We start from the raw sequence: 13,397 nt of genomic DNA on the forward strand, positions 1-13,397 counted from the left end.
GTTGTTCTGCCTTTAGTATGATGTCTCAGTCAAAAAATACTAACATTCCTGTATTAAAAGGAACAGAAAGGTTTGTGAACCTCTATCAATGTAATGGATTTTCTGTACATTCAGGAAGTCCACATGTAGCTAAAAATTACTGTTTTTAATGTCCAGTTTCCATGGTGGCAGTTATATTGAATACAGTGCCACTATCACAAAGCATTTTATAAAACTATATACATACAGCAGGGCAACTGGTGCACCATACACCAACCCCTGTTTTACAAAAAAGTATTGTGGGATCTTTAGTGTATGGACGGAATCTCCAAATCCAAACCCATTAGTTATTACTGCTACTTAAGAGCAGCACTTTTGAATTGTTGGTGACATTACATAATACAAAGACTTCGGCTTTCTCTATGACACAGAATGTTACTACATGAATATATCTTTTCCATAACTTAATATCACTTTTAGTTGAATTTACTCTCCATGTTGTATTCAGGGAGAACAAGGACTTCCAGGTTTACCAGGACCTAGGGGTTCAGAGGGATATGGGCTCCCTGGCTCAAAGGTAAATCCTAGCCTATGTGTTAATAAAGGATTTTTTTTCTTATTAGATGTGCCTGGTTTTATGCAGATAAACAAAAGACCAACACTACTTTAAAGAGAGCTTGCAGTCTAAGGGCCTGATCCTGCAAACACTTAGGGCACGTCTACACTATAAAACTATGTTAGGTTGACATACAGCCACCACAGTAATTACTGCAGTGGTTCACGTACAAACTGCCCATTGACCAGTAGTCTCAAATGCACAGATAGAGTTCTTCCATGGGTTGGTATGGAAGACATGTGCTAGTACAAAGAAAACAAAAACTGGGGAAGCACAGTTCCAATTATGTGTCTCTAGCACTTCACTACTTTTTCCTCTGCTATATTCTATTAGGGAGATTATGGGGAGAAAGGTGATCCAGGAAAGAAAGGTGACAAAGGAGATATTGGAGAACCAGGACCTGCAGGACCAACGGTAAAATGTATTTTTTACATTATTTAATTTTACAGAATGGAAATGAGACAAACTAGCATTTATTAATTGATCTTATTCTACAAATTCTTAGGGGTTTGTGGGAAGAAAAGGTGAACCTGGTCTTACTGTAAGTATGTACATTAATTGATTTATGACAGTCAAGAATTTACCCTTTGCAAAAACTGTGCATGTTTTGTTAATTTGAATAAATTCTGATCCTGCTGCTTCAGAGTTTGACTAAGTTATTATAAATTGGGCTGATCTGGAATTCAGAGACACACTGACAGGACATTAGCAATACATTTGGAAGAAGAACACAAATTCCACCGGAGATGATCATCTTATTGGTGGAATTTGTGTCATAGACAGGTTCTGCTGTGTTGTTGTCATTCTTGTTGCTGGTTGGAGTGGTGGAAATACTTTGCTAACTATACCACTTCCTGAAGAATCTACACAGGCCAAACACGGAGCGTTTCAAAACCCTTTCATGTGATAGACAGAAGCAGGCATTGTTCTGCATGCAATTTGCTGAGAATGCACAATATGGGTGGATATAAATGCATATGGGAACGACTGGGGCATGTAGTAATGACCTTTCTATTGTCTAGACCACATAGTTTTGTTTCAGACATCCAAACAAGTTATTTTAGGATAATAAAATAATGGACCATGTGTCTCTGAGATAACCACATAGAGTAAACTGCATCATCTTTGCAAGGTTTTCTTTTTAAATGTGCATTAAAGGACTTAATACCCAAGATGTGAACAACAGGTTACAACTCTTGAGACCTATGATTAGTATCAAGAGCAATTTATTGTAAATACTTTGGGCCACATATTATGTAGATTTTTAAGAACAGCTAACTGACTTCAACTGAAGAAGTGGGGTTTTATGCCCATGAAAGCTTATGCCCAAATAAATCTGTTAGTCTTTAAGGTGCCACTGGACTCCTCATTGACTTCAACTAGGAGTACTATTTAGAAGCTGATGGCATGATATAGCCGCCTGTCAGCTGGTGACATTTATGAGTTCCAGCCACTTTATAATTGTCCCTAAGTGCAATATAATTTGCTCTGTAAAATAGCAGAACTGCAAAAACGGTACAGCAGGTTTTGGATGTGCACTAGCAGCTCAGACAAAAGAAAAACATGCCCTAGGATTAGAATAAACGTAACACATTAATGAATACTCTCTTTCAGAAAGAAGAAATTATCAAACTTATCATGGAAATATGTGGTAAGATCTATGTTATAGAAAAGAAATAACAAGTTTTAATAAAAAACAATAAAACTACCGTGGTTAAAATGATACAAGTAAAGCCTGCTACTCCACGTGTTAGTGAGGAAGGATCTCTGTCATAATGGAACACATGTACAGTGTCAGCAGTAAAATATCTTTAAATAAGATCTTACAGAAAATAAGTGAAGTTGGGTAGAGCCTATGATTTTCAGCTGAAAAGTAAGCACATCATATGGGCTAGCAAGAGGAATTCTGCAAATTAAAAGGAAATCCAGCAGAGCTCACAGTGGAAGTATAATCCAGCCAGAAGCTGTATCATATGTCCCTAGACACTATCTCAGCAATGTAAAAAGGGTTCCAGGGGCAGACACCAGCTGAGGAAGTCCTGACAGCATAGCCACACTGCCAGAGAAGGGGTGGGGAGAAGGGGAGGAAGAGAAGAGGAAGGAGGGAACACCAGGGGCCAGGCCTTCTGCATATCTCTGGGATCTGCAGGGTTTGTCGGCAAGCCATGCAGAATGTTCCGCAAGTGGCCACGAACCTGCTCTCTGCACAGAGTTACTGGAAGGATAACCTCACTGAGATGTCTTCCCTTAACTCTGTACTACACACTGTCTGCAGAAGAGGTGACTGGGCCTAGAGTTTGGGCACATTGCCTTTACAGACTGTGCAAACCTGGGAAATCTGAGGACAAAAACCACAGTTACATGTCTTTTTTTTAAAGGTTTCAGAAATTATTAACTAAACTGTCAGAAAAAAATGTTAAGATTTCAGTTACTAAATTGTGTGCTTTAAGGGAGATAGAACTTAAAAATATAAAAGCAAAATGCAGTAAAGAACATTTCTGTTGTTTATTAATTTACTTTGAAATTATTAATAGCTACACTGAAAGTTATTAAATTGATAAAGTTATGGATACTTTGTTTCCTATGTAGGTAATAGTGCTTAGTTCTCTGAAAACATCTGCTCAATGTGCAGTGGCAATCAAAAAAGCTAACAATGTTAGGAACTATTAGAAAAGGGATAGATAATACTATATGGAGATATACCTGTCTCATAGAACTAGAAGGGACCCTGAAAGGTCATTGAGTCCAGCCCCCTGCCTTCACTAGCTGGACCAAGTACTGATTTTTGCCCCAGATCCCTAAGTGGCCCCCTCAAGGATTGAACTCACAATCCTGGGTTTAGCAGGCCAATGCTCAAACCACTGAGCTATCCCTCCCCCCATCTTTTAATAAGACAAAAAACATCATAATGCTATTATGTATTAATTGATCTTTGACTATTAGCGGTAAATATGTGGCCAATGGCCTGTGATGGGACACTAGATAGGGTGGGATCTGAGTTACTACAGAGAATTCTTTCCTGGTTGTCTGGCTGGTGAGTCCTGCCCACATGCTCAGGGTTTAGCTGATCGCCATATTTGGGGTCGGGAAGGAATTTTCCTCGAGGGCAGATTGGCAGAGGCCCTGGGGGTTTTTCACCTTCCTGTGCAGTGTGGGGCACGGGTCACTTGCTGGAGGATTCTCTGCACCTTGAAGTCCTTAAACCACAAGTTGAGGACTTCAATAGCTCAGACATAGGTCAGGGGTTTGTTACAGGAGTGGGTGGGTGAGATTCTGTGGCCTGCGTTGTGCAGGAGATCAGACTAGAAGATCATAATGGTCCCTTCTGACCTTAAAGTCTGTGAGTCTATATAAATCCATGGTACTCCCACATCTTGAATACTGCATGCGGTTCTGGTTGCCCCATCTCAAAAATATATATTAGAATTGGAAAAGGTACAGAGCAGGGCCACAAAAATGATTAGGGGTATCAAACAGCTTCCATATGAAGAGAGATTAAGAAGACTGGGACTGTTCATCTTAGAAAAGAGATGACTAAGAAGGGATATGATAGAGGTCTATACAAATCGAGAAAGTGAATAGGAAAGTGTTATTTACCCCTGTACATAACACAAGAACCAGGGGTCACCCAATGAAATTAATAGGCAGTAGGTTTTAAATAAACATAAGGAAGTACTTCTTCACACAACACACAGTCAACCTGTGGAAATCATTGCCAGGGGATGTTGTGAAGGGCAACAGAATAACTGGGTTCAAAAAAGAATTAGATAAATTCTTGGAGGATAGGTTTATCAATGGCTATTAGCCAAGATGGTCAGGAACACAAATCCATGCTCTTAGTACCACTAAATCTCTGTTTGCCAGAAGCTGGGAGTGGATGACAGGGGATGGATCACTTGATAATTGCCTTGTTCTGTTCATTGCCTCTGAAGCATCTGGCACTGGCCACTGTCAGAAGACAGGTTACTGGACTAAGTGGACTATTGGTCTGACCCAGTATAGCCATTCTTATGTTCTAATAAATATTTAGTAGTTGTTGGTAAATAAACAAAATGTAAACAAAGAAAAAGAGCACCTTCATTATAAAAATGTAGAGACAGATAAATTAAAATTTGGGAAGTCAGAATCTTCTACCCATTTCTTTCCATTCTGTATCTGGCCTACCATTTGCTATGAAAAAAAATCTCAGTAACTGTACTTTACTTTAGTTTTCTGTTTTCAGAAAAGTCACCTTGACTTGGGTGACTGAGAATCTGATATATATTTTTTCAGTTGCATTCATTGTGTAATCGAAAGGAAGTTTCTCATAAAATGTCAAAAATTTTTAATATTTTAGGCTGTGGCGTCAAATGTAAAGAAACTCCACTGGAACTTGTATTTGTGATTGACAGCTCAGAAAGCGTTGGACCAGACAACTTCAGAATTGTCAAAGATTTTGTGAAAACACTCATTGACAGGGTTACGGTCAACCAAGGTACAGCCCGCATTGGCATTATCAACTTCAGCCACAAAGTAGAGCTGGTATCGACTCTGCAGCAGTACACGAGCAAAGATAAGGTGAAACTTGCTGTTGATAATATGCAGTACCTAGGGGAAGGCACTTACACAGCTGCAGCTATCAGCAAAGTCATTGAGATATTTCAGGTTGCACGACAAGGGGTAAGAAAAGTGGCTATTGTAATAACAGATGGACAAGCTGATACTCGTGATCAAAGCCTGGATGTCGTAGTGAGGAATGCGCATGCCATCAACATTGAGATATTTGTAATTGGGGTGGTTCAAAAGACTGATCCTAACATTCAGGAGTTTCTGGAAGAATTGCAACTCATTGCTACAGACCCTGACAGTGAACATGTCTACCAGATAGATGACTTCATCACACTCCCAGGTAAGAGAAACTACCTCTTTAACAGGAACCATGAAAATAGTGCATTGCATGGAATTAGGCCTTTGACATAGCAACTGAAGCCAGTCAGTATAGTTCTGTGGCAAAGTAGCTTGCCTCTTACCTTCAGATGCAACTCATTCCTCAGTTTCCCTCACTCGCTGTGTAATTTAGTCCTCTAGCCAAATCAAATCTCCATGCCTTCCAGGGTAAATGAAAGTCCAGTACAAACAATGAGAGTTCCCACAGCCATTCTTTATCCAGTTTCTTTTGTTCTGTGGGTTACCAGCCCTCCATTGAAGGCTTCTGTCAATTTTTCCCCAGAATGCCTCAATGCTGGGTCAAAGTTCCATTGTCTGTGAAGTCTTCTGTCCTTCGTGCAGGACAGTGAAGAGGATTTCTCCTCACCTTGCATTCTGTCTGTCTGTCTGTCTGTCTGTCTCTCTCTCTCTCTCTGGGCCACTAATCTCCCTCAAGGTCTGTCAATCCTTCCCTCTTTTTCACAGTTTCACATAGAGCTATAATGGAGCTTATGACATTTCCCAACCTCTCCTCCCCATAGACACCACCATAAAGTACTCCTTCCTGTCTCTCCACCCCATAGATCCATCAGTTTCAAGGCCAGGAGGGGCCACTGTGATCATCTAGACTGACCTCCTGCATAACACAGGTCATAGGACTTCCCCCAAATAATTCCTAGAACATTTCTTTTAGAAAAACATCCAATCTTGATTTAAAAATGGCCAGTGATGGAGAATCCACCAGGACCCTGAGTAAATTGTTCCAATGATTAATTACCCATACTGTTAAAAAATTACAACTTATTTCCAGTCTGAATTTGTCTAATTTCTACTTTCTGCCATTGGATTGTATTATACCTTTCACTGATAGACTGAAGAGTTCATTTATCAAATATTTCTTCCCCATGTAAGTACTTAGAGATAAGGCTATGTTTTAGTCATGGGTATTTTTAGTAAAAGTCATGGACTGGTCACGGGCAGTAAACAAAAATTCATGGCCCGTGACCTGTCCATGACTTTTACTGAAAATACCCGTGACTAAAACTTGGGCGGGGGGGCTGCGGGTGCTTGGGGGGGCAGTCTGGGGCACTGTGGGGGCTGGAGGAGGTGGCCCAGAGGACCCTGCTGGTGGGCGGGGGGTTGGGCAGCATGGCCCGGGACCCACGCTGGTGCTGGGGGGAGGCGGTGCGCGGCCAGGACCCCTGCTGTTGCTGGTGGGGGGAGGGTTCGCGGGGTTGGCACGGGCTCCCACCTGGCTCTGTGTCCCTGCAGCAAAGAGGTGCAGGGGTCAGGGGTCTTGGTGTGCTGCTCCCACCACAAACGTTTCTGAAGCATTTCCAAAGTTCGCAGTATATCTAAGGCCTCTGGCAGTCTTAGGGCATTCAGATCAAATAGATAAGCATCTTGTTAGACAGGACGTCAAGGAAGTGTTTATTTGGCAGGGAAGCCCTCTGGCCTGGGGGCTTTCCCCACTTTCATATTCTTAATCTTCTCAATTAACTTGTCCTCTGCTAGAGGCACATCAAGGTTTCTATGCTGGACTGCAGTCATTTGCTGTAGTGTAATATTTTTGAAAAATTGATCCAAAGCATCTGTGGAGGCGTTTTTGTCCAATTGGTACTGATCTTTATAGAAATTAAAGAACACTTCATTAATCTTCAGGTGATGTACATAGTTTACCATGTGTATCATGGATGGCCGTGATTCTACATGCAGAGGTCTTTTCTCTTAGGCCAGTGGTTTTCAAAGTGAGGGTTGCAATCCAGTACTGGGTTGTGGAATGTAAGGCACTGGGTTGTGGCAGCTCTAGTCAGCACCGCTGACCAGGCTGTTAAAAGTCCCATTGGCAGTGCTGCCCGGCTAAGGCAGGCTAGTCCCTACCTGTTCTGACACCGCGCTGCACCCCGGAAGCTGCTGGCAGCAGGTCCGGCTCCTAGGTGGGGGGGAGGGGGCACAGGGCTCCACGCACTGCCCCTGCCCTGAACACCAGCTCTGCACTACCATTGGCTGGGAACTGGCCAATGGGAGCTGGGGCGGCAGTGCCTGTGAGCAAGAGCCGCGCGGAGCCGCTTGCTTACTTCTGCCTAGGAGCTGGACCTGCTGCTGGCCGCTTCTGAGGCACAGCATAGTCCATGGTGCCAGGACAGGCAGGAAGCTTGCCATAGCACCCCTGCGAACAGGGGCTGCTAACAGGGAGTTTCGCAAGGGAGTTCTCCAGGTGAAGGAGGAGCAAATACAGGACCCTTGGGGTAAGTGACTGTCTGTAGTGTGTGTTTGTTTGTGTTTGGGGGTTACTTGCTGTGTGCTGAGCTTGTGTTTGTCAGTCTGTTTGTTTGTTTGGTTGTTTGAAGGACCGTGTGCTGTGGCTGGCAGTTGGAAGCTGTGAGCTTCAAAGGAAGGTCTGAAGGCTAGAAGCCTCTGGTAATTGGCTGAGCCTTAATCAGTGGGCGGGGCATTCACCCAGGCCAGGGCTTTATAAAGCAGCGCACAAGCGACCAGGGGCTGCTAACAGGGAGTTTCGCAAGGGAGTTTAGAAGGGGAGCAGGAAGGGAGCGCGGGTCCCTTGCCGGTTCTATCTTATACCCTTTATTCCCCTTAAAACCTATAAACCAAACTACATTCAAAACTTCTTGCTTTAAACAACCCCTTCATTAACTAGGAGACAATGCAGGCAGAAGCCCAGCTGCAGAGTGGGGGCTATCCAGTTTATTGCACTGAGTGTAGCATGTATGATTACCTGCCCTGTGGGCGGGTGGCGTATGTTTGCATTCGGTGCAAGGAGCTCCTGGCCCTCAGAGACCACGTACGGACTTTGGAGGCAAGGGTGGCGGAACTGGAGGAGCTAAGGGAGGCAGAGAGGTATGTTGATGAGGCTTTCCGGGACACTGTAGAATTGTCCCACCTCCGGTCAGACAGCCCCTGCGCTGTTGAGGAGGATGAAAGGCCCAGGGAAGCAGAGCAGTCAACGGGAACAGAGGGAAACCTTCCCATAGTTGGGACCCTCCTTCCAGACGGTGCTGGGGTTGCCTCTCACACTGAGGTTACCTCTCCAGGGGAGGGAACTCCAGTTGCTAGGAAAAGGCAGGTATTAGTATTGGGAGATTCGATCATTAGAAACGTAGATAGCTGGGTTTGTGATGACCGGGAGAACCGTATGGTGACTTGCCTGCCTGTTGCGAAGGTTGCGGATCTCTCGAGGCATCTAGACAGCCTTATGTGTAGTGCTAGGGAGGAGCCGGTTGTCGTGGTACATGTAGGTACCAATGACATAGGGAAGGGTAGGAGAGATGTCCTGGAGGCCAAATTTAGGCTGCTAGGGAAGAGACTGAAATCCAGGACCTCTATGGTGGCATTCTCAGAAATGCTCCCAGTTCCACGCGCAGGGCCAGGTAGGCAGGCAGAGCTTCAGAGTCTCAATGCGTGGATGAGACGATGGTGTAGAGAGGAGGGGTTTACATTCATTAGGAACTGGGGAAACTTCTGGAATGGGGGGAGCCTATACAGGAAGGATGGGCACCACCTAAACCAAGGTGGAACCAGAGTGCTGGCACTAAACATTAAAAAGGTTGTAGAGCAGTTTTTAAACTAGGAGATGGGGGAAAGCCAACTGCTGCAGAGGAGCATGTGGATCGGACAGAGACTTCTCTTAGGGGAGAGTCTAATGATAGAGAATCTCCAGGTTATAGTCAGGAGCAGAGGATGGAAGAGGATAAAGTAGGGGCCAGATCAGATGATAAACATTCACATAAAAAAGAATCTGACACATCAGAAAAGGGCAGACAAATAAACAGTGACAAGTTTTTAAAGTGCTTGTACACAAATGCTAGAAGTCTAAATAATAAGATGGGTGAACTAGAGTGCCTTGTGATAAAGGAGGATATTAATATAATAGGCATCACAGAAACCTGGTGGACTGAGAGCAATCAATGGGACACAATCATTCCGGGGTACAAAATATATCGGAAGGACAGAACAGGTCATGCGGGGGGGGAGTGGCACTATATGTGAAAGAAAATGTACAATCAAATGAAGTAAAAATCTTAAGCAAATCTGCATGTTCCATAGAATCTCTATGGATAGAAATTTCATGCTCTAATAAGAATATACCATTAGGGATCTATTATCGACCACCTGACCAGGACGGTGATAGTGATGATGAAATGCTAAGGGAAATTAGAGAGGCTATCAAAATTAAGAAGTCAATAATAGTGGGGGATTTCAATTAGCCCCATATTGACTGGGAACATTTCACTTCAGGACGAAATGCAGAGATAAAATTTCTCGATACTTTAAATGACTGCTTCATGGAGCAGCTGGTACGGGAACCCACAAGGGGAGAGGCAACTCTAGATTTAGTCCTGAGTGGAGCGCAGGAGCTGGTCCAAGAGGTAACTATAGCAGGACCGCTTGGAAATAGTGACCATAATACAATAGCATTCAACATCCCTGTGGTGGGAAGAACATCTCAACAGCCCAACACTGTGGCATTTAATTTCAAAAGGGGGAACTATGCAAAAATGAGGGGGTTAGTTAAACAGAAGTTAAAAGGTACAGTGACTAAAGTGAAATCCCTGCAAGCTGCATGGGTGCTTTTTAAAGACACCATAATAGAGGCCCAACTTCAATGTATACCCCAAATTAAGAAACAGAGTAAAAGAACTAAAAAAAAGCCACCGTGGCTTAACAACCATGTAAAAGAAGGAGTGAGAGATAAAGACTTCCTTTAAAAAGTGGAAGTCAAATCCTAGTGAGGCAAATAGAAAGGAGCATAAACGCTGCCAAATTAAGTGCAAGAATGTAATAAGAAAAGCCAAAGAGGAGTTTGAAGAATGGCTAGCCAAAAACTCCAAAGGTAATAACAAAATGTTTTTTAAATACATCAGAAGCAGGAAGCCTGCTAAGCAACCAGTGGGGCCCCTTGATGATCGAGATACAAAAGGAGCGCTTAAAGACGATAAAGTCATTGCGGAGAAACTAAATGGATTCTTTGCTTCAGTCTTCATGACTGAGGATGTTAGGGAGATTCCCAAACCTGAGCTGGCTTTTGTAGGTGACAAATCTGAGGAACTGTCACGGATTGAAGTGTCACGAGAGGAGGTTTTGGAATTAATTGATAAACTTAACATTAACAAGTCACCGGGACCAGATAGCATTCACCCAAGAGTTCTGAAAGAACTCAAATGTGAAGTTGCGGAACTGTTAACTAAGGTTTGTAACCTGTCCTTTAAATCAGCTTCTGTACCCAATGACTGGAAGTTAGCTAATGTAACGCCAATATTTAAAAAGGGCTCTAGAAGTGATCCCGGCAATTACAGACCGGTAAGTCTAACATCTGTACCGGGCAAATTAGTCGAAACAATAGTTAAGAATAAAATTGTCCGACACATAGAAAAACATAAACTGTTGAGCAATAGTCAACATGGTTTCTGTAAAGGGAAATCGTGTCTTACTAATCTATTAGAATTCTTTGAAGGGGTCAACAAACATGTGGACAAGGGGGATCCAGTGGACATAGTGTACTTAGATTTCCAGAAAGTCTTTGACAAGGTCCCTCACCAAAGGCTCTTATGTAAATTAAGCTGCCATGGGATAAAAGGGAAGGTCCTTTCATGGATTGAGAACTGATTAAAAGACAGGGAACAAAGGGTAGGAATTAATGGTAAATTCTCAGAATGGAGAGGGGTAACTAGTGGTGTTCCCCAAGGGTCAGTAAGTCCCCGCCCCAACCCTGCGCCCCAACCCCCGGCCCCAGCCCTGAGCCCCCCCAAACCCGGAGCCCCTTCCTGTACCCCAAACCCCTCATCCCCGACCCCACCCCAGAGCTTGCACCCTCAGCCAAGAGCCCTGACCCCTCCTGCACCACAGCCCTGAGCCCCCCCAAAGCCCGGAGCCCCCTTCTGCACCCCAACTCCCTCATCCCTGGCCTCACCCCCACACCCCAATTCTCTGCCCCAGCCCTGAGCCCCTCCAACACCCCAAACGCCTCATCCCCAGCTCCGTTGGGTCGCAGGCATCAACAATTTTCTTCAATTGAGTCGCCAGAAAAAAAGTTTGAAAACCACTGTCTTAGGCAGTATGCCAGCAATTTGCCTGCTTTTTCACCCAATTCCCAGAAGTCCTGCCAGAATCAAAATAGGGCGAATTCAGATGTGCTGAGTGCAGCTTATTGAGTTTAAAACTACAATTCTGGAGATGGAGCTGTGGCATAAGATAAATTGAGCTCTTTTACTTTTTTCTCAAGGGCTTTCATTTTTTCTCCAGGTTCCCTCTTCTTCTCAGATGCAAAACTTACAATTTTATCTCTATTTGCCCTTGAGCAAAATAGCCTGCTAGAAGATGTTGAGGGTTCATTTGTCTCCAGCAACAAGCCAGTTTCTTTTTTCAATAAAAAATTTGAAATGCGGATCTAATAAAAGTGAAGAATTAAATCGCTAGCTATAAGGCTGTTTCGCAGGTCTGTTCCTATTTGAAGAGTTATAGGAACATGATCAGTGACAGCACTTATATTAATGGAGGAGTCAATTACAGAATTAACCAAGTCCCTGGAGATCAAAAATAAATCTATATAGGAATAGGACCGAGGTACCAGAGAAAACTATGAATAGTCCCTACCCATTAGATGTATAAGTCGCCAGATATCACATAGTCCCAGATCTTCAATGTGCAACTCCAGATCCATTCTAGTTTTGGTTGGTATATGACCCCGAGGTTGAGATTTGTTCAATCAAGCACCTCATTTAAATCCCTAACAATAACAGTAAGGATATGGGGTTCGCTATGTAATTTAATAAAAACCTACAAAAAGTTTCAGGATCATCAAGCGTAGTCCATACATATTAGCAGTGATTAGTTCAGATACATTTGTGGTGACTTTAAGGATTAAAACTCTGTCCTGATTGTCTGAAATTGACTCCAAGACTGTTACGGACAGTGTTTTATGGAAGAGGATGGCTATCCCTCTGGATTTGGATGAGAAGCAGCAAGACATTGTTTTTCCTACCAAGTCGTGTTCTAATTTAGCAGCCTCATCTGTGGTCAAGTGTGTCTTCTGCAAAAGCATTTCATCTGCCTTTCCTTTCTTTAATAATGAGTACACTTTTTTCTTTAACTGGAGTATTGAGACCTGTTACATTCCAGGTAATAAAAGATTTAGGACCATTTGACTGTGTTAAGAATTATTTTTGTAGCCTTACAGATGAAGGGGGTGGAATGTTTGTATAATTTGCTCTATTACGTCTCATCCTCCTCCCCATACAGAAACCCACTGAGAGTCCATGGATGAAATATCTCAGACACTTATTCCACAGATTTTGGATTACCTTGCTAGATGCTTGACACTTGCCAGACTTCCAGGGAATAGGGAGGGGAGAAGAGCACAAAAAGACAAGATAAGACAAGACCTACATGCTCATTCTTAATCAAATTTAAAATCATCCCGCAAGCTAGGCATTTCTCAAAGGAGCCGAGGCACAAATTCTAGGGAGTGGTCTTTCTCTGCCCCTTCAGGTACCCTTGATAATTCTCAAATTATTGCAACGAGACCTTCCCGGGAGATCTGCCAGTTTAGATTTAAGAAAAAATAAATCTGTGCTTCTCTGCAGCTGGGCAGAGAGCCTTTGTACTTGATCTTCCACCGATGATACTATTCTTTCTGCTTCATTCACCCATCTTGTCATGTCAGCGCTGGCAGAAAAGAGTTAACTGAGGTAACAGTGAATTGTATTGTGTGGCCTTGATATCTACTATGTCTGCAGCAACTCTCTTCAGCAGCACCACCATATACATAGTGCCCTCAGCAGTTGCCAACTTGTTCACAGTGGGGGGGGGGGAGGGGAAAGAGGAGGGGGATACATACTCCTTGTTTTTCAACTACTTATAGAGCTTCCAGCAAACAAAT

General features: G+C 43.4%; 1 protein-coding gene across 1 annotated transcript in view; it reads left to right on the plus strand.

Annotated features, from left to right (window-relative positions):
* COL28A1 (collagen type XXVIII alpha 1 chain) overlaps window positions 1-13,397 on the plus strand; it is a 143,847-nt gene that overhangs the window by 116,989 nt on the left and 13,461 nt on the right. The window contains exons 28-32 of the mRNA XM_024212907.2: window positions 488-556; window positions 929-1,009; window positions 1,101-1,136; window positions 2,210-2,246; window positions 4,932-5,483. Of these exons, the coding sequence (XP_024068675.1) occupies window positions 488-556; window positions 929-1,009; window positions 1,101-1,136; window positions 2,210-2,246; window positions 4,932-5,483 (775 nt within the window). The remainder of the gene's footprint in view (window positions 1-487; window positions 557-928; window positions 1,010-1,100; window positions 1,137-2,209; window positions 2,247-4,931; window positions 5,484-13,397) is intronic.

This window comes from Terrapene carolina, unplaced genomic scaffold, assembly GCF_002925995.2.
Source record: "Terrapene carolina triunguis isolate 2854851 unplaced genomic scaffold, T_m_triunguis-2.0 Scaffold84, whole genome shotgun sequence".
Lineage (NCBI taxonomy): Eukaryota > Metazoa > Chordata > Testudines > Emydidae > Terrapene > Terrapene triunguis.